Source organism: Mustelus asterias, chromosome 9, assembly GCF_964213995.1.
Source record: "Mustelus asterias chromosome 9, sMusAst1.hap1.1, whole genome shotgun sequence".
In the NCBI taxonomy this organism is placed as follows: domain Eukaryota; kingdom Metazoa; phylum Chordata; class Chondrichthyes; order Carcharhiniformes; family Triakidae; genus Mustelus; species Mustelus asterias.
In genome coordinates this window covers 27,615,632-27,640,659 of record NC_135809.1, presented here as the reverse complement: position 1 = coordinate 27,640,659, position 25,028 = coordinate 27,615,632, and the positions used below count along the sequence as shown (strand labels likewise).

Sequence of the window (25,028 nt, the reverse complement as noted above, 5' to 3'; positions counted from 1 at the left end):
CTAAAACCGTCTGTGACATCTGCATTCCTCAAATTGTGGCCTCTTGCGTACCCCCAATTTTAATCGCACCTCCATTAGCGGCCGTGCCTTCACGTTGCCTAAGCCCCCAAGCTCTGGAATACCCTCCTTACATCTCTGCTTCTCTACCTGGCTTTCCTCGTTTTAGGCACTCCTTAAAACTTGCCTCTTTGACCAAGCTTTGGTTGCCTGATGTAACATTTCCTTATGGCTCGATGCCGTGCCTTATTTTGTCATGTTCCTGTGATAGGGATGTTTCATTATGTTAAAGACGTTACATAAATATAAGGGCAACATTCTGCGGATGCTGGAATCCGAAACAAAAACAGAAAATGCTGGAGAAACTCAGCAGGTCTGACAGCATCTGTGGAGAGAGAATAGAGGCAACGTTTCGAGTCTGGATGACCCTTCGTCAGAGCTACATCAATATACGTTGTTGTTATATTTTCCACCATTGGGAATTCTGCAGTTAAGAAACTCTGAATGGCCTTTCCGACACGTAGTGCAGTTTTATGTACGACAATAATATGTTATGTTCATTCCAGAGCAATAGACAATAAACGCATACTGTTAACTGGTTTCTATTTATCCCGACAGAATGCAAAGTGTGGCGAAATCCACTGAATTTATTTAGAGGAGCAGAATACAATCGGTGAGTCATTTTGCATTGAGTGGTTGGCACCACAGCGTATGTGGATGATTCTCATTTTATTAACCTTAAGCTGCATGAATACCTTTGTAACATGTGGCATTACAAGAGGCAGCTATAATGTTCAGCTATGATCCTGAGTTCCTCAGTTTTTGGCCAGCATATTTAATATTGCAAAGGAATCTATTTGCTATATGTGCACCTATAAAAAGTCCCAGAAGTGCGATACTGACCGAAGCACTGACTGGACAAACACATCTTTTTTGGTCTAGGAAGTAATTTTGCAATTAGGATTTGCCTCCTCCGTGGATTTTTTTCCTCCGTTGGTGCAGTATTATAGAAAATCAGGCTTTCATTCTTCAAGAGGAGGGAGAGTAACTGAGCTTTCATGTTTGGGACAAGTGCTTCACATTCTGTGGTTAACTTGCAATTTTGTTTTCGGTTGCAGTAGAATTTCTAATGATCACCTCTGTATGTTATTAATTGCACCAGCATCTGTTCTTTAGAATTGGGAGGTAAAGGACGCATTGATTGCCACTATTCAGCTTACCTTGGCTCTAGCTTATAGGATGTTCGTTCAGTGGTCTCTTTTACTCTGCTTTATTCTTTTGAAGGTATACGTGGGTAACAGGAAGAGAGCCTCTGACATATTATGATATGAATCTTTCTGCACAAGATCATCAAACCTTCTTCACTTGTGAGACCGACCACTTACGGCCTGCAGACGCTAGTAAGAAGGACTGTAAGATCTAGAATTCAGACATTTATGAATATTGTCTTCTTGATTTACTGTTTGCCTGTCTGACTTGTATTTCAAAAATCAGCATTATTTTTGTACCTCCTAAAAATCTACACAGTTTCTCCTCAGGTATTGCTAATTAATCTTTTAACCTTATTTAAGCTTAGTAGGTACCACACCCTCCAATTTTAGAAGAAGGAGCTTGCCTACATTTTAAAAAATCTTGATTTGTTTTCTCCTACTGATTTTCTTTTCAGTATTGTTTCCCTTCATCCATGAGACATGTTGGTTTGTGTTGGTGCACATTTCCACAGGCTGTGAGCTCCCTCTGGGACCTGGCCGAAGTTCTTACTTAATCTATGAATAGTGGAAACCTGTTACATCAACTGAGGGAGATCTCAGCCAAGCTTGTTTCTGTCATCACCTGATAGCTAAATATCTGCACTTTTATTTGAAGGAGACCAGGGCCAGAATTGTCCCGTCCCGTCCCGCCTGCCACGGGAGTTGTAGCGAGGGGGAGGAACCATGCAAAGAACCATTGACCTCAGATGGATTCTCCAGTTTTAAGGCGAGCGTGGCTGGAAAATCCCACCCTAGATCTTACTCTTGAGTGGAAATCCTTGACAGATGGGGGTTCTTCCTTTTTCCTTGATGGGAAAGGTTCAGATCAGTCATTGTCCTTCTTGCCAATCTTGGTGTAGACCTGGGAGCAAACCTGGCATGTTATTGTTCTGTATAGGTCAGTACCATACTAGTCTTGTGCATTTCCCAAGTTGCCATTGGTGAAACACCTTATCATTATTAGTCAAATTCCTAATGACAACACTGCAAAAGTGGGGAAAAAAGTTTTCCTTCTTTCAAGGAGTTAGAATTCCTCTTTCTACAGTAGTTTTTTATTGTCACATTAATAATTGGTCATTATACGAGGAGGTTAATTTTCACAAAATGGAACTTAGATGTGTAATAATACTGAGCAATGGAACTTATCTAAGATAGGGTGTAGGTGATATTGATATTGCCATCACAGAGGCAATCATTTAAAGATATATGGGGTTATTTTGATGGAAGAGGAAAAACAGGCGCCAAATGTATTCTGTGCTAATAAGACATGCTTGTTTGAAAGTCTGGTTTTAATTTGCAATTTTGGGCCTAATTAATGTTCACCATAATTTGAACTTGCCTGGATGTGCTAAATCAAAAGGCTGCAGTGTTAGTCCCCAAGTGCTGATTAGACACAATTATTTTTAATTGAGCAGTAATGTGAACATTGCGCATCCACTTCCCTTGAAGTTGTGAAATGCATTGGCTGACCACAACATGAGGTTTCAGAATTACTCAGGAGCTGATTGAGAAGTGCACCAGTTCTCAGAAGGAGCACTGGAGGCCCTGTTGGGGGATGGACCTGAGGGAAAGAATCCCCTTAGTCCCCCTATATTCACTTTCGTGCCTTTTCTTGTTCTCCTCCCATCCCTGCTGCATGCCTTGTGGGGACCTTAGCAATATGTCGATGACCTAGCAGCCCCTTTCTCCCTGGGTGAAACCCAGTAAGATAGAATAATACAGAACTCTCTTTTTAGATGAAGTCCTCATAATTTCCAGAATAAATCTTGATAAAGTCTTGGCAAAATCTTAGCTCCAAATGTGTTCCAACAATCTTCTTCAAACCTCGTGCGGCATTGAACCGGAAAATGTGACATGCCTTTAGGTAATGCTCCACCCTCTCCAGTGACTAGATTTCCAATCTGCTCGTTGGTGTTAAGAGAAGGTGTTATTAAGCACCAGCCACTAAAATACCATGCAGCATCGTCAATGAGCACAAGCAGACAATTTAAATGGCAATCAACTGCTAAATGACAACTATTCCTAATGCAAGCTTCAATTTCTTAACTAAGATGGTGTCTTGCACTAAACGCAGACTAAACCAATGTTACAGCTTAAGACCACATCTTGGCCATCTCAGAGATTCGTTATTGCCTAAAGTATCTGTGAACAATTCCCTGCCCCACAACCGCCTGTCTCACAAATTGCGAAAGTCAAATAGGATTGTGCTACAGTATGTAATTTATGATTCTGTTACTTCTACTTGTTACACATTCTCCAAATGTCTTTTGATTCTTGTACAGTTACAGCAAATATTTACTCCTTATTTGTGACTGATGGTAATCTTGCTTTGCTGTGTGATGATCTGAAAAGATATTGTATTGAGCGAAATGCTGATCCGTCTTGTGCATTCTGATGATTAGATTCTAAATTTACAAATATCAGTAGTTGCATTTCTGTTAACTAATTGGATGTTTTAAATAGAGTCATAGGGATATACAGCATGGAAACAGGCCCTTCAGCCCAACTTGTCCATGCCACCAGATGTCCTAAACTGAACTCGTTCCATTTGCCTGTGTTTGGCCCATATCCCTCCAAACCTTTCCTCTCCATGTACCTGTCCAAATGTCTTTTTGATGTTGTAATTGTACTCGTCTCTACCACCTCCTCTGGCAGCTCATTCCACATACGCCTCACACTCCGTGTGAAAAAGTTGCCCCTCAGATCCCTTTTAAATCTTTCTCCTCTCACCTTAAACCTATGCCCTCTAGTTTTGGACTCCCTTACCTGGGGAAAAGACCTTGGCTATCCACCATTTCTATGCCACTCATGATTTTATAAACCTTTATAAGGTCACCCCTCATCCTCCTACGCTCCTGGGAAAAAAGTCCCAGCCTATCCAGCTTCCCCTTATAATTCAACCCTCCCAGTCTTGGTAACAGCCTTGTCCATCTTTTTTGCACCCTTTCCAATTTAATAACATCCTTCCCAAAGCAGAGCGACAGAATTGTATGCAGTACTCCAAATGTGGCCATACCAATGTCTTGTACACTCATAACATCACGTCCCAACTCCTGTACTCAATGCTCTGATCGATGAATGCAAGTGTGCCAAATGCCTTCTTCACCACCCTGTCTACCTGTGACGTCACTTTCAAGGAACTATGTACCTGCACCCCTAGGTCTCTTTGTTCAACAACACTCCCCAGGGCCCTACCGTTAACCGTGTAAGTACTGCCTTGGTCAGTCTTAACAAAATGCAACACCTCGCAGTTATCCGAATTAAACTCCATCTGACGTTCCTTGGCCCACTGGCCCAGTTGACCAAGATCCAGAACTTCTCTCTGTTTATCTTACCCATGCAGTTTTTAGTCCATGAGGAGTGGTAATTCCTGTTATATGCACACCTCTACATTTTAAAAATGAATATTTCACACAGTGAAGCATAAAGTTGATTTGGAATTTTGCAAAAGCTGAAAAATGCAACAAGCCACAATCCACTTTTGAAAATCAATAGCATTGGCCCAGATTTCATGGTCAGCAGCAAAGTGATGGTGCTCACTGCTGACCTCCAGGAAAGCTGCTTACAAAAACCTAGCAATCGCTGTGACATGCATTTTCCCTTCCCTGACATCAGTTTGAATCAGCCAAGGGGATCTCCAGGTGTCCAACAATAGTGACATTATCAAACAGGTAAGCAGCCATTCACGTTGAAGCATTCTCACAGACAGCAGAGCAGAAAGTAAAATGCACTGATTTTATCTTGCACTCTTAATTAATTTTACCCAGTGTGACGTTGTTGGAGCATTGGATGCGATTAAGGTAGAAGGTGGAATATCATAACCAATTATTTTTAAACATGTATTATTTTAATAATGTGTTTTTTTTATCATAATGGAAAAAATTGACATTCTGCAAACATAAAATTAATTTCTCAGGGCCAGTGAACTTAGTACACCCTTAAAAATCCAGTTCTACCTCATGTGACAAGGTGTAACTTTTTAAAGGATTTTTACAGTGAGGCTAATAGGGCAAACTTTCATCGTTCCAATGCTTACCGCTTGGTTATGGACTATAGGGACCTTGGGGACCTCAACAGTGCTCTGGAGCAGCATAGAATACTAATAGCAACTTCTGGATTCCCGTGTTTAACAGTGATATGTAGTCTCCAGAAATAATCAGTTTCAGGGAAGTAATGCTGGCAAATGTTGACAGTCTTGCCATCATTGATACCTCAAGATTTGGACCATTAATTCCATATGCACAAGTTAGTGGAATGTAATCTCCCCTAACCCTGACATCTGGATTTGAAACAATCAATATTTTTAATGCTACTTGTAACCAACGTTAAACTATCTAAGCCAAAAAAAATTAAAGAGGCTCAGAGGTCTGAAAATGGGGAAAGTTGCCAGATGGGAAATAACTTGTAAATTGAAACCACAGGGATGGATTCTATTGACCATGTCCCTGCACCAAAGCTGCTGTTTTATTCAGCAATATGCAGCATCCATCTGCATTGCCAAATAAATATTTGAGTGTGTTTCTAACATTTGTTAGTGGTAGTACATTGGGATCCTCTTGGTCAGGATTTATTTTATTAATTCATTCTCAGGTAATGGGTGTCAATGGCATGGCCAGTCTTTGTTGCCCACCCTGAGTTGCCAGTAAGACGTTGATAATGGGCTTTCTGCTTAAACCTCTATGGTCTGTGAGGGTGATGGTGCTCCCACAGTGCTGTTGAGTAGGAAATTCCAATTTTCACCCATTGATCATATAGAATTGGGCCCATCGTGTCCAGGTAAGGATGGTGTATTACTTGGAGATGATGGTGTTTTCATCCACCCGTTAACCAATGACCATTTAGCCGGTGAAGATTGCAGGTTTGGGAGGTGCTGCAAAAGATGTCCTGTAGAGGAAAAACTGGAGGCATGGCACATTGGAGATGGTAGTCCAGGCAAGTAGATAATCAGCCCATCAAGTGGACTGCTTTGCCCTGGATGATGTCGAGTTTCTTGAGTGTTGTTGCAGCTGTACCAAGCCAAACATCCTTTGTTGTACCTTGTAAGTGGTGACGAGACTTTGGGGAACGGGAGGTGAGTCACTCGATGCAGAATCCCCAACCTGATAGCATCAGCAATTGTGCAGATAGTGCAGTTGAATTTCTGATCAGTGGTGAAGCCACTGGTGATAGGTGACCATGTTGACAGTGCAGTTGACTACCTTGGGGAAATGGTCAGGTGCTCTCTTCACAGATACACAGAATTGTTACAGTACAGAAGGAGGCCATTTGGCCCATCATGTCTGCACCAGCTCTCCAAATGAGCTTTATGATTTTGTGCCATCCTCCTGCCTTTTCCTTGTACCCTTGCACATCATTTCCATTCAAATAATCATCTAATGCATTCTTGAATGCCTCGTTTGAACTGTTTCCACCATACTCCAGGTAGTACATTCTGGACCCAAACCACTCAGTGTGAAAAAGCTTTTTCTCACATCATATTTCCTTCCTTTGAAAATCTTGAAATGATTTGAAATCTGTGCCATCTCATTCACGATCCTTTTATGAGCAAGAACAATTTCTTCTTATCCACTCTATCCAGCCCCTTCATAATTTTGAACACCGCTATCAAATTCCTCTGAACCACATTCTTTCCAAGGAGAACAGTTCCAACCTCTCCAGTCTATTTTCATAACTGAAGTTTCTCATCATTGAAACCATTCTTGTAAACCTCTTCTGCACTCTCTCCAATGCATTCACACCCTTCCTATAGTGTGGCGCCCAGAACTGTACACAATATTCTAGCTGAGCTCTAACTAGTGTCTTGTATAAGTTCAAGCATAACCACTTTGCTCTCGTACTCTGTGCCCCTTTTAATAAAGACCAGGTTACTGTATGCTTTATTAATTGCTCTGTTCACCTGATCAATGGTCTATGCACATGTGCACCCAGATCCCTCAGCAAGAATTTTACCCCTTATTTTAGATTATTTGTTCGTGTTCTTCCTACGCAGAATGCATCACTACACACTTCTGCACATTGAACTTTGTCTGCCATCTATCTGCCCACTCCATCAATTTATCTATGTCCTTTTGAAGTTCTGCACTGTCCTCCTCGTAGCTTCCAAGTTTCATGTCATCTGCAAACACATCAAGTTCTAGATCATTAATATATATCAGGAAAAGCAAGGGATCAATATTCCCTAATACCGATCCCTGGGGAACACAAGCACAAACCTCCCTTCAGCCTGAAAAATATCCATTGACCATTACTCTCTGTTTCCTATTATTCAGCCAATTTTGTATCAATGTTGCTACCGTTCCTTTAGTTGCAGAGATTCTAGAGATGGTTATTACCTGGCATTTATGCGGCATAAAAATGTTGCTTGCCACTTAGCAGCCCAAGCTTGGAATGAACAGTTTCACCACCTGAGGAACTGCAAATGGAACTGCACAATGTGCAACTATGAGTAAATAATTCTGATCTTAACAAGGAGGGAAGATAATTGATAAGCAACTGAAGATGGTTGGACCTACGACACTGCCCCAAGGAAGTCCTGCAGAGATGTCCTGGGGCTGTGATGATTGGCCTCCAACAACCATACTATTTTGCTTTGTGCCAGGCATGGTGAGCCATGGGAGAGATTTCCACTTTAATTTGGCTAGGACTCCTTGGAGCAACATCTAGTCGAATGCAATTCTAACATCAAGAACAATTACAGTTGCCTCACCTCTCGAGTTCAGTTCTTGTGTGCACATTTGGATCGAAGCTGTAATGAGGCCCGGAGTCAAGAGGTCCAGGCAGAACTCAAGCTGAGCATTAGTGAACAGGATATTGCTGAGTATATGCCACTTGATGGCACTGTTGACATCCCCTTCTTTCACTTTGCCAATTGGGAGTAGGCTTATAGAGCTGGTTTGAATTTGTTTTGTTTTTGAGGACAGCATATACCCAAATCATCTAAAATAAATTTGAAAACCAGTTCTGTCCAACGGAATCTGATTTATAACATTTCTCAAAAATGACCATGCTTAACTTCCAGATTGCTATCCTACAGGACAGTGTTTTATCTTCTGTAAGTGATGCAGGTTTATCTCAGCATTGGGTGGCTGGATTCAGTGAAATGCTATAGCCAGGGCAGTGAAGCTAATCTCAAGGCATTAGTGAACAGGATATTGCTGAGTATATGCCACTTGATGGCACTGTTGACATCCCCTTCTTTCACTTTGCCAATTGGGAGTAGGCTTATAGAGCTGGTTTGAATTTGTTTTGTTTTTGAGGACAGCACATCTTTATTTTTCCTGAGAGATTGTTATTTTGAGAATTTTGCTGCAGTCTACGTTATCACTTAGTTTTTCATTCAGTGGAATACTATCAAAACTTTTATCAATTTTCGCAGATCGGTGGTGACGTTCACGAGGGGTCATAGGTTCAAGGTGAGGGGGGGGAGGTTTAACATGGATATCAGGAGGACATATTTTACACAGAGGATGGTGGGGGCCTGGAATGCGCTGCCGGGCAAGGTGGTGGAGGCGGACACACTGGGAACGTTTAAGACTTATCTAGATAGCCACGTGAACGGAGTGGGAATGGAGGGGTACAAAAGAATGGTCTAGTTTGGACCAGGGAGCGGCGCGGGCTTGGAGGGCCGAAGGGCCTGTTCCTGTGCTGTATTGTTCTTTGAAAGTAAGTCATGTTGGATGAAACAAAAACAAAAAATGCTGGAAAATCTCAGCATGTCTGACAGCATCTGTGGAGAGAGAGAGGGAATAAAGCCAATGTTTTGAGTCTGGATGACTTTGTGAGGCAAAGACTCTGGCGAAGAGTCGTCCCTCGAAACGTTGGCTCTATTCTCTCTCCGCAGATGCAGTCAGACCTGCTGAGAATTTCCAGCACTTTCTTTTTTTGTTTCAGTTCCAGCATCCACAGTATTTTGCTTTTATGATGTTGGATGAATCTCAATTGGAATTTGTTTGTAGCGTAGTGCAAGGGAAAGGGTAGGAAAGCTTTCGAATCCCAGTGATATGTTCCATCCTGGACATTAATCTTGTTTTAAAAAGTGCTCTTATTTTGTTTGAGCAGTAATGCAGAAAGCTTGGAGAGAGAGGAACCCGCAAGCAAGAATTTCAGCGGCGCATGAAGCCTTAGAATTAAATGAGTGAGTGACTTTTTTTTGCATTGTGGGCTCGAATCCCTTTTTACTTCAGCACTTCCAGAAATTTGGTCTGTATTCCAAACATGTCCTTTCTACCTGCTATTTCAGTCGTATTTTTTTTTTGAAGCAATATATTTTACCGATGCCATAAGGACGGATGTTTGTTTTAATGCTGATGTAGTATGATCAACTTTTGTGCAGTTTTCTCATTTCTGCTGTGTTCTGACGAGACCCGTGTCCGCTTTTCATCCAGGATATTTTACCATTGGCGTCCACTGCTACAGCCGCTGCAAGCAAAAAGAAGGACCCAAAATGGAATAAACTTCACAATGTATGTTCTTAAAAAGTCACCTGGGAGTGATTTCAAGGCTGTGATTTTAGTTCAGAAGTCAGATGGTGGTTAGAAACTGCTGGAGCTCTGCTCTTGTGATTTGTGACATTATCTGAACTACTCAAAGAAATGACTGTGTCTAAATCACTCCTGGGTGTCCATTATTCCCCATTTCACTTTATTTGCTTTAGCGTCACATCAGCCAGGCTGAGAGTTGTACAATCTGGCACTCATGTTTAATTCACTCACTTAGATCCTGTTCCACAGAAGACTTCTGACATCATGCAGTAACAGAAAGGTTTCAGTGTTTGGTTTCTTAGCTGCTCATGAACATGTATACATTAAGAACTAGCAGCAAGGTAAAGCTTGTTTGGCATGACCTCAACATGCCCCTGTGTGCACATGTAACATAATTAATATCCTTATAACCCCCTATTTGATTAATCTTTTTCAATATTCACAAAAACATACATTGACCACGCCAGTTGGCAGTTAATACAGTCCCACTGTTGAATACCCATTCAACATTGTATTTTAAGATGAAAACTTTAACACTGCTGGTAACCCTGTAATCTGTAGGTCAAGCAATCCACTGGCGACTGGCTCAGCAGATCATTTTTCTCATTAAAATGACAAAGTTGCCATCCTTTAAGTGCGAGCTTGGGACAGTTAAGCTAAGAGTTTCAGGTTGGACCTGTTGAAGTAACAGCAAATGGAAAATCTAGCCCTGAGCTAGTCTGAGTTCCAGCAGCCTATTTGACATTTTCTAACAGTGCTGCTACCCACCAGGCACTCAGGACATTTTGCTCTAAGTTCATTCCTTCCTTATCTCTTAGACCTGTGACTTGCTAAATAGGGTTAGTTGTCGGTGTATACAGGTCCTTGAGCAGCAACTCATAAAGAATTGTCCTCGATCTGAATTTTTTTTGGCTTCTTCATATTTTGCAGGAAACAAAATTAGCCTCGTGTGCAATATATCTCGTATCTAATTTTATATAATATAAATAAATATATGCTTATATATATCTTCTTCACTGCCATTTTTATTACCCTTTATCTAAGTCACAGTGCCTCTGCATTACGCTGGGCATTCATAAGAGTTACGAATAGTCTCAAATTAAATTAGAGAAAATATTGTAAAGAGTGGTAGTGAGTTATTAGTCAGTACAGTGCTGAGGTGACTGTAGCCTAGTAGTCATGGCACTCGGTCAACAACTCAGAAGTCATGAGTTCAAATTTCACCATCGCAGGGTATGAAATTCATTCAGTAAAATTTGATGATCTGTGAGTGACACCACGAAATAGAGTCATAGAGGTTTACAGCATGGAAACAGGCCCTTCGGCCCAACTTGTCCACGCCACCTTTTTTTTAAAAACCTCTAAGCTAATCCCAATTGCCCGCATTTGGCCCATATTCCCTCCATACCCATCGTACCCATGTAACTATCTAAATGCTTTTTAAAAGATAAAATTGTACCCGCCTCTACTACTACCTCTGGCAGCTTGTTCCAGACACTCACCACCCTCTGTGTGAAAGAATTGCCCCTCCGGACACTTTTGTATCTCTCCCCTCTCACCTTAAACCTATGCCCTCTAGTTTTAGACTCCCCTACCTTTGGGAAAAGATATTGACTATTTACCTTGTCTATGCCCCTCGTTATTTTATAGACCTGTATAGGGTCACCCCTCAGCCTCCTACGCTACAGAGAAAAATGTCCCAGTCTATCCAGCCTCTCCTTATAACTCAATGCGTCAAGTCCCGGTAGCATCCTAGTAAATCTTTTCTGCACTCTTTCTAGTTTAATAATATCCTTTCTATAATAGGGTGACCAGAATTGCACACAGTATTCCAAGTGTGGCCGTACCAATGTCTTGTACAACTTCAACAAGACGTCCCAACTCCTGTATTCAATGTTCTGACCGATGAAACCAAGCATGCCGAATGCCTTCTTCACCACTCTGTCTACCTGTGACTCCACTTTCAAGGAGCTATGAACATGTACCCCTAAATCTCTTTGTTCTGTAACTCTCCCCAACGCCCTACCATTAACTGAATAAGTCCTGCCCTGGTTCAATCTACCAAAATGCATCACCTCGCATTTGTCTAAATTAAACTCCATCTGCCATTCGTCAGCCCACTGGCCCAATTGATCAAGATCGCATTGCAATTGGAGATAACTTTCTTCACTGTCCATTATGCCACCAATCTTGGTATCATCTGCAAACTTACTAACCATGCCCCCTATATTCTCATCCAAATCATTAATATAAATGACAAATAACAGTGGGCCCAGCACTGATCCCTGAGGCACACCGCTGGTCACAGGCCTCCAGTTTGAAAAACAACTCTCTACAACCACCCTCTGGCTTCTGTCAAGAAGCCAATTTTGTAATTATTTAGATACCTGACCCTGGATCCCGTGAGATTTAACTTTATGCAACAACCTACCATGCGGTACCTTGTCAAAGGCCTTGCTGAAGTCCATATAGATAACATCAACTGCACTGCCCTCATCTACCTTCTTGGTTGCCCTTTCAAAAAACTCAATTAAATTAAATGGGGGCCAGTTAGCTCAAGTCTGCTAGATAGATAGCATGTGATTCAGATTAATGCCATAATTGTGGGTTTGATTCCCGTTCTGGCTTGTGTAGACTTAGGACCTGGCTCCTTGCCCAATCTCTGAGAGCAGAAGGCATTGGCAAAACCACCACTGCCAGGAATGAAGCATTTGGAGACAATGCGCTAAGGACCTGCCTTTGGGCAGAGAACACATGATGAATGAACCAGAAAAATCATGAAAACCTGTCTAAATTCATCTAATGCCCTTCAAAGTGGGAACCTGAAATCACTGTCCAGTCTGCCCTCTACATGACCCCAATCCTACAATATGGTGCTTTGTGAAGCCATTCAGAGTGACCACAATTGGGTAACAAATGCAGTTTTTTTTTCAGCATTGCCCACCTCCTGACAATAATTACTTGTATTTAATAAAGTAATTCTTGGGATTCAGCCACTGTTCTGCGACGTTTAATTGAATCACTGCACTGTAACTCACTGCCACCTCTTTTACCCTTGTGGAATATACTTTTCTATGCTGTGATTCTGCTTTGCTTAAACAGGATCGATTAAACATTTGAAATTGCAATGTATTTAACCTAAAGCTTAGATTGAGCTGTACATTATGATGTTGTATAGATTGATTTAGTATCCATCTGTTAATGGCTAATGTCACACTTGTGTAATACAAGAAGATCACTTTAAAGTGGACCTGTGGGATAAGATTTCCCCTCTTAAGCAGTTAAATTATAAACCAATTTATGATGAACTATTTTCTTTTTTTTTGGTCTCCACTTTTAAGGAAGGATATACTTGCATTGGAAACAATACAATGTAGGTTCACTAGATAGTATGCTGGGATGAGAGGGTTGTGCCATGATGTAAGGCTGAGTAAATTGGGCGTATATTCACTAGAGTTTAGAAGAATAAGAGGTGATTTTTTTTTAAACATACAAGAATCTAAAGGGCCGACGCTAAGAGATTGTTTCTGCTGGCTGGGGAATAAAGAACACAAGTCTCAGAATAAGGAGCTGATCATTTAGGACTGAGATGAGAAGAAATTCCTTCACTCAACGGGTTATCTTTGGAATCCTCTTCCCTAGAGGATTATGGATATTCCATTGTTAACTACATTTAAGGCTGAAATCAGCAGATTTATGGCCTCTCGAGGGATATGGGGAGTGGCTGGGAAGGGGAGTTGAAACCCAAGATCAGCAACGATCATACTAAATGGTGGAGCTGGCTCAATGAGCAGTATGGACTATTCCTGCTCCCATCTCTTAAGTTCTTGTGAATTTATAATAACTATAACTGAATTTAAAAACAAACATTGATGAATATCATATAGTGGATTTACCAACATGTAGCTATAAGCAAAGATGGAGATAATTGATTGGCTCAAAAACCAACCTGACTTCTTTCATTATTGCAGTTTTATCTATGAACAGTCATGGATCTAATAAATCTGAATGGATTTTTTTCAAGCAGCGCCATGTTACTGTATGGAAGACAAGCCTTCATGTGGCTTTTCATCAAATCAATAAATAAACATTCAGACATTTGCAGTCTTTCAAAATCTCCAGCCTAAAATGTAAAGCTTATTAAATGCCATGGGTATCTTTTCTTTTTTCTTTGTCCTTTCTTAAAGCTGCTGGCCCCTTGCCCGGGTTACAGTTCCTTGAAAGCTGGCATGGCTTTTAATGCTTTGCTCAAGTTGCCATTTTATATATGGTGTGTAGACAATAAATATCAACCCACTGTGCTACAACCAAGAAAATTGCAGGAATGTATGGCCCTGCCAGTATGTAATTATCAACGTGGACTTTTTATATTTTCCAATAGTGGGGCTAGATAATCATTGGGCATAGGATTTATTCCTGTTTTAATTTCCTTCCTTCTGCATTCGATGGGCACTGAGGTTATTTCTAGCTAGCCAGCTACTATATTTTATCAGCTAACTTGGCATGGACTTGGAATGGAACCTCACAGATTTTTGCTCATATGCAATTGAAAGCAAATCTAAGACTGATAAGGATGTAGTTGCAAACATGCAATTATGCACCAATTTGCATAAATTATATGTTTCTTATTTATGGCCATGAATAAATTAGATGATTTTTTTTCACCAGGGTGAATAGTCTTTTAGGGAGTGCCCCACTGAATTTCCACTGGTTTATCTGCCAAGGTGATCAATGCACATGGGAAGTAGAACACATTATTTAGATGCAGAAAATGCAATTTTTATTTGAGGTCTAAGATGGCTGCATTTCTATCTTCAGGAAAGAAAATCTACTTATGGATGTTACTTTATAATTTTATCAGCACCATAGCATCAAGTGAGGCCAAGACTAATCAGAGATTAATCTTTTTCAGGTGTGCCACTGCCTACATTCTTTTGGCTGAAGAGGAAGCCACTACCATTGTTGAAGCAGAAAGACTTTTTAAACAAGCACTAAAAGCAGGGGAGGTTTGTTACAGACGTAGTCAACAACTGCAGCACCACGGGGCTCAGTATGAAGCGCAGCACAGTAAGTAGAAAGTTAAAACCACTCATTCTGATGACCAGAAATCTTAATTCTAGTTTGCTTCACTTGCTTCATTTCTTGAAGGTGCTGAGTGGAAGTTGCAGAATGTCACCATTTGAAGGGAGAGAGTAGGAAGTGTAGATCGTACCTCAAGGGTGACTTGGGGATTATTGTTGGTGGTCATGGGGGAAACCGTTGGCCCAATCTCCAACTCAATTTTCAAGTTTGCTGATGACACCGCCGTAGTGGGTTGGATCTCAAACAATGATGAGACGGAGTGCAGGAAAGAGGTGGAGAATCTGGTGAACTGGTGCAACGACAATAATCTCCCTCAATATCAACAAAATGAAGGCGATAGTCATCGATTTCAGGAAGCGTAGTGGATAAGATGCTTCAGTCTACATCAATGGGGACAAAGTGGAAATGGTCGCGAGCTTCAAGTTTTTAGGTGTCCAGATCACCAACAACCTGTCCTGGTCCCTCCATGCTGACACTATAGTTAAGAAAGCCCACCAACACCTCTACTTTCTCAGGAGGCTAAGGAAATTTGGCATGACCGCTACGACTCTCACCAACCTTTACAGATGTACCATAGAAAGCATCCTTTCTGATTGTATCACAGCTTGGTATGGCTCCTGCTCTGTCCAACACCGCACGAAACTACAAAGGGTCGTGAATGAAGCCCAGTCCATCACACACACCAGCCTCCCATCCATTGACTCTATCTACACGTCTTGCTGCCTCGGCAAAGCAGCCAGCATAATCAAGGGCCTCACGCACCCCGGACATTCTCTCTTCCTTCTTCCGTCAGGAAAAAGATACAAAAGTCTGAGGTCACGTACCAACCGACTTAAGAACAGCTTCCTCCCTGCTGCCATCAGACTTCTGAATGGACTTACCTCGTATTAAATTGATCTTTCTCAACACCCTAGCTCTGCCTGTAACACTACATTCTGCACCCTCTCCTTTCCTTTCCTTCTTTATGTATGGTATGCTTTGTCTGTATAGCGTGCAAGAAACAATACTTTTCACTGTATACTAATACATGTGACAATAATAAATCAGATCAAAAAATCTCTTGGCATCACAGATGTGAATGTCAGCAGGACGCAGGCAACACTGAAAGAAAAATTGCACAAAATGTTTTATGCGGAAATGCTTCGCCAGTCTCATTGCTTGTTATTTGCGTTCAGAAGCTTACACGTATTACACTTTCAGCTGTTGTATAAAGTTGAAGAAGACCAAATGTATACAAGTCAAAGAAAACTTTAAGGCACTTTACTGCACTTATTTTGGTTAAATAGAGGCTATGGAAACACGAACTTCAAGAGAAACTGGCATTTTCTAGTTTGAAGAGAATGGGACTCCATCTTCAAGTCTTTTTTTATTCTTTCAAGGGATGTGGACATCACTGGCAAAGCCAGCATTTGTATCCATCCCTAATTATCCTTGAAAAGGTGGTGGGGTCCACCATCTTGAAGCGCTGTGGTCTGTGTGGTGTAGGTACAGCCACAGTACTGTTAGGAAGGATTTTGACCCAGCAACAGTGGAGGAATGGCAACATATTTCAAAGTCAGGATGGTAAGTGGATTGGAGGGAACTTGCTGATGGTGGTATTCCTATGTGTCTGTTGCCTTTGTCCTTCTAGATGATAGAAGTTGTGGATTTGAAAGGTGCTGTCAAAGGAATCTTGGTGAGTTGCTGCAGTACATCTTGCAGATGGTACACACTGCTGCTACTGTGTGCAGATGGTGGAGGGAAAGAATGTTTAAGATGGTGGATGAGGTGCCATTCGAGTGGAGTTCTTTATCCTGGATGGTGTTAAGCTTCTTGAGTGTTGTTGGAGCTCGGCTCATCCAGGCAAGAGTATTCCATCGCACTCCTGACTTCTGCCTTGTAGATGGTGGACAAACTTTGGGGAGTCAAGAAGTGGGTTACTCACTGCAGAATTCCCAGTCTCGGACCTACTCATGTAGCCACAGTGTTTATATGGCTGGTTCAATTTAGTTTCTAGTTTCTAGTTTATGGTAACCACCAGGATGTTGATAGTGGGGGATTCAGGAACGGCCACTGTACACCAAGGAATGATGGTTAGATTCTCTCTTGTTGGAGGTAACACTGCCTGGCATTTGTGTGGCACGCATGTTATCAGCCCAAGCCTGAATGTTGCTCCATATGGAGACAGACTGCTTCTTTATCTGAGGAGTTACAAATGGTACTGAACATTGTGCAGTCATGAGCAAACATCCTCACTTCTGACCTTATGATGGAAGGAAGCTCATTAATGAAGCAGATGAAGGCAGTTGAGCCTGGTCATTATCTTGAGGAACTCCTGTAGCAATATCCTGGGACTGAGATGTTTGACCTCCAAAAACCACAGCCATCTTTCTTTGTGTTCGGTATGACTCCAACCAATGGTGAGTTTTGCACCCGATTCCCATTGACTCCAGTTTTGCCAAGGCTCCTTGATGCCACGCTTGGTCAAATGCTGCCTTGATGTCAAGGTCTGTCTCTCTCACCTCACCTCTTGAGTTCAGCTCTTTTATCCATGTTTGGATCAAGGCCTTAATAAGGTCAGGAACCAAGTGATCATGGTGGAATGCAAACTCTGTGAGCAGGTTAATTCTGAGTAAGTGCCACTTGATAATGCTGTCAACAACACTTTCCATTATTTCGCTGATGATTGAGAGTAGACTGATGGGGCAGTGATTGTCTGCTTTGCCCTTTTTTTCGTGGATAGGACAAACCTGGACAATTTTCCACATTGTCAGGTAGCTGTACGGGAACAGCTTGGCTAGGGGTGCAGCTCATTCCGTACTACTGACAGAAAGTTGTCAGGGCCCGTAACCTTTGCAATATTCAATAAATTAATCTGATTTTTGATAGCAGATGGAGTGAATCAAATTAGCTGAAGATTGGCCTATTTTGATGGTGGCAACCTCGGGAGGAGTCCGTGAAGGATCCTCCACTTAACTACTTCTGTTTGAAGATAGTTGCAAATGCTTCAACCTTGCCTTTTGTACTGATTTGTTGGGCTCCCCCACCATTGAGGGTGGGGATATTTGTGGAGCCTCCTCCTCTGGTTACTTGGTGTCACCACCATCCATGAATCAATGTGCAGGCCTACAGAGCTTTAATCTGATCCCTTGGTTGTGATCACTTAGCTCTCTCTGTTGCATACTGCTTCTGCTGTTTGGCACGTAAGTAGTCCTGTGTTGTGGATGGGGAAAAATAACAATGTCTCCTAAAATAAAGGCTTGGAATGTGGAGATCCTTCACTTAGATAAATAACTTCCTTCTGAATATTTGTTCAGAAGCCAACTATCCCTCTTGGGATCAGAGAATGTAGAAGTTCTATGATGGAGGCACTGCACCTTTCAGAGTATAGACTGGAGTTTACTGGGGCATGGTTTGAGACATTGATTTTCTATGTATCAGACTGGATAGCAAGCAAAGTGTGTTGAATCTTTAAAGGGCTCAGTCCAAAGAAATGTAAGAATGCTTTCATTCAAAAAAAAACATTGAATCTCAGCTACATATTCCTTCTAATTTTGCAGCAGATTGGTTTGAGGTAGCTGTACTCATTTAATCGTCATTTAGGAGATTTGCAAGGAAGCTATTGGTCATTCCTTTTGGAAGGTGAGAAACATGACCTAATGTGGAACATTAAAGCACCTGCTGTGCTTGTAACAGCCCAATTAAAACTAAAAAAAATAAAGCTGCCCAATTAAATAACCTTTATGTTAATTTAAAACCATTGGAGTGTTCTAAATTGAATCTGCAGGGAGATGGCGATAAGTATTTTATCACTACTTACAAGTCAAGGCATAACTCACTTGTGGAATTAATGCCCTACTTCATTTTCTTCTCGAGCATGTCATGTATTTATTTTACACTATTTAAAATCATTTGTTTCTTCCCCTGCTCCGGCAGCTAAATTAGAAGCAACATAATACAGGAGTCTGGGGAGTAGGATGCCTGTAGTTGCTTTACCCAGGTAATGGTTTGTAGCAGAAAATGACCGGGAACGAAATTAGGAAAGTGAATAAGGCCAAATGCCAAACAAAGAAATGGTGACAGAATCTAAGACGGAGAGTTTGTCTGATGTCTCTGGCCGTAATCTCTATTATTACATTAAGATGCACTCTAACTTTCCCGATCCACTCCTCCGCCCCACAAGAAAAGGTGGCCGTGATTGCTGCGAGGGGTAATGCTGATGTATCGGAGAGATAATGCGATAATGCCCACCTTTATTTATTTTGCTTTCCACTTCTAATCCCTGCAAGTTGTCAAATGAGTAATTTGCTGAATAATTAGGTGAGGGAGATTGTTAAATGGAGACTTTGTTAAACCCGGCGGTTCTGTAGTACCAGATTGGTTATTGAACAAATCCCCGTTGATTCAGATCAAGGGATAAGAAGCCATTGAGCCATACATCCACTTGAGTGTACATGGAATGATTCCTTTGCAGCTGTCTAGACAATACATTTTTTGTATTCATTTTGACATTGGTTTATACCGATTTGTAAGATACATACAAAAAAGAAGGAATCGAAGAAAGCACAGACTCTGTGAATCCACTCAGCTATAGTACTCCACTTCCTTACACCTATTTGTTCAGAATCCAACTATCCTCTTGGGATCACATTATTTTTTTAAAATTAAAATGTGGTTTGAGTGAAGTTCTCAGTAGCTATCACTTTAGCTAACATGATAACATAATCTTTATCCTTTTATAAAGGTACTGAATGTTTGTCGCACTGCATTATTTTAAAAGAAAACTATGCTTTGAAAGTGTAAAATATTCTCTAGCTATCCTAAGGTGTAATTTATAACATTCTGTAATTGAATTAAAAAGGTTTCTTTTTTAAATTCAGGAAATTAATTGAAGGATGGAGTAGGTAGATCAATCTCTGTTATTACATTAAGATGCACTCTAACTTTCCAGTGGAACGGGTTGGTGGGGTTGAATGGTCAATTTCTGCGGCTAGGTTCATAGGTAAATCGTTGTCTTCACCACTGAAAACGTAGATGAGATGTTCTGTCTTTCAGGGAGGGACACAAACGTATTAGTTTACATTAAAAGAAGATTGGCAATGTGTTCGAGAAAACTGGGGAGGACAAGAGAAGCAGTAAAAATGATGCGAGACGTGAGTAAAAATGGACACTCAGAACAGTGCCGGTGTGGCTGCTTGTATGTAATGATCAGTTTAAAAGGGCTTGAAATGCTTGAACTGATCATTAGGAAGGTGGATTATTCCTATTCAGTCAGCAATCTGGAGACGATGGTCTGAGTTTTCAACACCAAAGGTGGATAGCTGGCGTCAGGAAATTCCCAACTCGGCCTGCCTGAAGTTAAAGTTAAAGTTTATTTATTAGTCACAAGTAGATTTACATTTACTGTGAAAATCCCCTACTCGCCTCGGGAGAAAATCCCCTACCCACCACGGGAGAACATGCCTGCAAATGCAGGATCTTCATTGCTGGTGGGGTTGGCGGGCATGGCCTGCAGTTGGGCTAGCCAACCAGGGAAAGAGGTCAGAGGCAGCCACAGGGTTCGCCAGGTATTGAAGTAGGCTGTTTAAAAGACCTGCTTCGATGCTATGGGACTCCATCCCTGTTATAATGAAAAAAAAACCACAAAGGCCCTTCAGTCCTCACACCCCCTCACCTCACACAAACTCCCATGCCACTTTATGCCTCCAAGTCAGGCTGTGCCACCCAGCCACCTCCTCAATTGGACAGTGAGGGCATCCTGGCCATCAATGGACCAGCTTTTGAAAAAATCATGTGGGATGAATCAGGTACCGGTGCACTGTGGGGAACAGGACCCAGAAATGCACCCAATGTCAGGACCTTAACCCCAGAACTAAAATCCAGCCCTACATGATCAGTTCCACCAGCCATGTGGAGCTGAAGTAAACTCTGGGACACTCCAGATTGTGTCCAGTAATAGAAATGTTACCCACATACGCCAAAGTCAGTGTGACATTGTTGACACTTGATGCTCTCCATCTGCACTATTTATCATTTAAGAACACAAATATATCAAAATGAGCATAATATTGAATTCAAATTTTAAAAAAAATTATCCTCCAGAATAATATTCAAGGCATGTTATGCTCCTCCATAGAACAATAAATTTGCATATAAGAAATATTGCCACCCTACTTTGCAAAATATTGCATCAGTTTCCTTCAATATGCCATTGGTTTGCTACATCAATATTGTACACAAGTATCTTTAAAGGACTGATGTAACCATTCTTAATCATTGAAGTTAGGTTCTAGAACTTCAGCAAACCAGCTGAAATTAATCATAGAATCCCTACAGTACGGAAGGAGACCATTCGGCCCATCGAGTCTGCACCGACCACAATCTCACTCAGGCCCCGCTCCCGCAATCCTCATTTACGCTGCTAATTCCCCTGACACTAAGGTCAAATTAGCATGGCCAATCAACCTAACCCGCACATCTTTGGAGTGTGAGAGGAAACTGGAGCACCTGGAGGAAACCCACACAGACACGGGGAGAATGTGCAAACTCCACACAGACAGTGACCTGAGGCTGGAATTGAACCCGAGTCCCTGGCACTGTGAGGCAGCAGTGCTAACCACTGCACCACCGTGCAGCCTGTACTAGTTATATAACAAAATTCAGATGTTGCGAGGTCGGCAAAGAATCCAAAATCAAACTTGCATGTTTTGATTTTAAAATTTGAACTATTAGCCCAAATGGACAGAAATCTGTTGCACAGTGGCACTGTGGTTAGCACTACTGCCTCACAGTGCCAGGGACCTGGGTTCGATTCCTGGCTTGGGTCGCTGTCTGTGTGGAGTTTGCACATTCTCCCTGCATCTGCATGGGTTTCCTCCGGGTGCTCCGGTTTCCTCCCACAGTCTAAAGATGTGCGGGTTAGGTGGATTGGCCGTGCTAAATTGCCCTTTAGTGTCAGGGGGAGTAGCTGGGTTAAAGCTATGGGGTTATGTGGATAGGGTCTGGGTGGGATTGTAGTCGGTGCACACTTGATGGGCCGAGTGGCCTCCTTCCGTACTGTAGGATTCTATGATTCTAAGACAAAATCCAAATGGGTCAATTTACTTTGCGGTGTCCTGAATGTCTTTTTCTTTACAAATTCCAAACTTATTACTGACTGTTCTTCTCAGTTTAACTGTGAGTTTGATTGTTTTACAGTTGATGAAGGAGTTCCCTCTTCTCAGTATGTTCAACATTCATGAAAATTTACTGGAGGCACTTTTAGAGCTACAGGCCTATGCTGATGTGCAAGCAGTTTTAGCCAAATATGACGGTGAGTCCTTGAAGATTTTTATGTGCTGGAGTAAAGGTGGGACAATAGTTGGCAGAGTTTTGTTTAACAGCAGCAATTACAACTTGTATCTATATGGTGCCTATGAGCAATGCAAAACACCCCACGAAGCTTCACTGAAGTGTTAACGATTTTGCTGATAGCAAATAAATGCAAAGATACTTTGAGCTTTTTCTCCAGTCAGAGTCTGCTGTACCACTTTACGTTGCTGCCTTCATTTCCAGAGGATTTTCCCTCGCATGTTCTCCTAGAATCATAGAATCCCTCCAGTGCAGAAGGAGGCCTTTTGGCCCATTGAGTCTGCACCAATTCTCTCACCGAGTACCTTATCCAGGCCCTTTCCCCAACCTATTCCCGTAACCCCGTACGTTTACCATGGCTAATCTAACAAACCTATACATTTTGGGACACTAAGGGGCATTTAGCAAGGCCAATCTACCTAACCTGCACATCTTTGGAGTGTGGGAGGAAACCTGAGCACCCGGAGGAAACCCATACATAGACCATACATAGACACAAATTGAGTTTGTGTCTATATATGCCCTGTCTGTGAACACAACTCTTCACTCACCTGATGAAGGAGCGACACTCCGAAAACTTGTGCTACCAAATAAACCTGTTGGACTTTAACCTGGCGTTGTGAGACTTCTTACTGTGCTTACCCCAGTCCAACACCGGCATCTCCATATCCTTCACTTAAAACACCTAAATGTTGGTGTATTTTGGGAAGCATTACATCTCCAGTATTTTGTGTCATAGTTCATTCAGTGTAATACCAGTATTTTCCGTAAGGCTGTTTGCTGGGCCAATTAGTTGTTGTCGTGCTGGTATGGGCCAATTGCCAAGGCGATAAGCTAATCTTCACCTCATTTTGCTTTTGCTCCACTTTTTTCTTTAATCCAGTGATTCCCAAACTATTTTCCAACCTGACCTTATTTTAATGCATGAAGACTAATGCCGCCTCAGATGCCAGCAAAAACAAGCAATGTATCAACATAGTAACATGCAGTATATACTCATTAATGTTTACCTCAGTGGCTCAAATCATCAGAGGAGGAGCAAAAGCCATCCTACTTTTCTGTGCCACACCAGAGCTCCGTGTTTCTGGCCACGACTTCCAATCCTGGCTTCTCCAGAAGTGCGGAGCATTCCTGAAATGGAACTACTTATTTGTAGCAATAGATTGTCAGCAGAAGGCTAGCCACGTTCCCTTTTCATGGCACTAGCTGCTATGTCCTGGGAAGTAGAGTTTAAATGTCCCAAAGCTTCTTTGAAAAACCACAGAGAGAAGTATGCAAAGGGGTGGGGTGGCAGCTTGGTCGGGTGGCAGGTGGTTAGGGTGGCGGGTGGACAGGGTAGTAATCAGATACAGTGGCAACTGGGTAGGGTGATAGGTGGTGCGTGGGTAGGGGTGGGTCAGTTTGGGAGGGGTTATCAGGTCCTGAATGGAGTCATAAGGGCTAGTCAGGTCACCATACCAATCAGGCATTGGTGAGACTACCAACGGGCCTTCCCCTGGAATATAGACACTGGGGGCAGAAGTCTCACCTACTAAGCAACTCTTGTGCTCAGCAGCATTGCTGAGGAGGCTGTGGCTGCTGTTGGAAGACCCCCACTCCCGCTCAGTCCCAGGATCACAGAGAACCCAGGCTACAGGTAAGTAATGTGGGGGAGGGGGGTTGGAGGTTACTTGGATGGGGGATTTGAGGGAGAGGGCGGAGCAAGGGGATCAGAAGCCAGGGAAGAGGTCTGGCTCTCAGCACCCCCCTCCCCAATGCCCAGTTCCTGGTCCCTCAATCAGGTACTGATTGCCTTTGATCATGGCACTCAAGGGCCACCCCTACCCCTCAGTCGGCGGCAGAGGCAGGAAGGCCATCTTAATTCTGGAGGAGGCCGAAAGGCGGTGGGTTTCAAGTACGCCACCACCCCATTTAAGTAAATGCCCTTCCTGCCCCCAAGCTCGCCACCAGAGAGAGCAGAAGATTCTGTGCCTTGTTTATACAACAGCAGGAGTAATCACTTATTCCAGAATCTTTAGCATTTAGTCTCAAGCAATTCGTATTTGCAGAGAACTATTAGCTTCATGATACTTGTTCGTGTTTGAGTTTAACGAAATGTGGACTGTAGGGTTATAACTCATGTCCTCTATCTGAACTCATCCTGAAACAGTTTGGAGTTGAGCCACCAGGAAGCCTTTCATGTTTGCATCAATAAACCTACCCCATTTCTCCAGTACGTGTCTTAACCTTACTTCCAGCACCTGCCAACCCCATGACAGTACCATCTTCTCCAAGTTCCCCGCAAGCCATGCACCATCTTGATTGGATGTGTGTTACTGTTTTACTTTTAATTCTTTTACGATTTCCAAAACCTGGCAGAGCAAAATGAATCAATGTGAATGCTAACACAGTCAAGCCCATGTAAAGTAATCTCGGCCCTATGAATAGATAACAATTTGAACAATTCTGTCTGTGATAGATGAGCTATTGGATTCTGCCTGCAAGATATACTGATTTGGATCATTTGAGAAAAAATAGAAAGAGAACTTCTGAAAGGAAGTCTTAGCTATGAGCATATGTTTTGTCATTCCACTCTAGAGGGAAGTGGAGTGCCTTGATTTTTGTGGTGTACCGAAGTCATTTAATCGTGATTTCTTCTCTTTTTTGTGACAGATATTAGCTTACCAAAGTCAGCAACAATATGTTACACAGCGGCACTACTTAAAGCAAGAGCAGTCTCTGACAAGTAGGTATTCTCAATGTAGCTAATATTAGCATAATGCCAAGAATGACATTATTGATCGAAAAGACTGAAAGATTAAGTATGTGAGGCACAATATTCAGATATGTGGCACAGAATAAAATACACACTAAGAGTAGCATTGGAGGTCCAAAGCGGAACCCGTATGCT

At 42.1% G+C, this 25,028-nt stretch overlaps 1 protein-coding gene across 9 annotated transcripts in view; it reads left to right on the top strand.

The window, feature by feature from the left end:
- Positions 1-25,028, top strand: part of LOC144498566 (suppressor of tumorigenicity 7 protein homolog) — a 179,041-nt gene that overhangs the window by 128,789 nt on the left and 25,224 nt on the right. For 3 of the 9 annotated variants that reach the window (XM_078219866.1, XM_078219875.1, XM_078219869.1), the window contains exons 4-11: positions 616-670; positions 1,282-1,409; positions 9,306-9,381; positions 9,632-9,709; positions 14,640-14,794; positions 19,844-19,941; positions 21,986-22,100; positions 24,791-24,863. In XM_078219866.1, coding sequence (XP_078075992.1) covers positions 616-670; positions 1,282-1,409; positions 9,306-9,381; positions 9,632-9,709; positions 14,640-14,794; positions 19,844-19,941; positions 21,986-22,100; positions 24,791-24,863 — 778 coding nt within the window. The remainder of the gene's footprint in view (positions 1-615; positions 671-1,281; positions 1,410-9,305; positions 9,382-9,631; positions 9,710-14,639; positions 14,795-19,843; positions 19,942-21,985; positions 22,101-24,790; positions 24,864-25,028) is intronic. The other 6 variants (XM_078219867.1, XM_078219870.1, XM_078219872.1 and 3 more) reach the window with 3 other exon arrangements.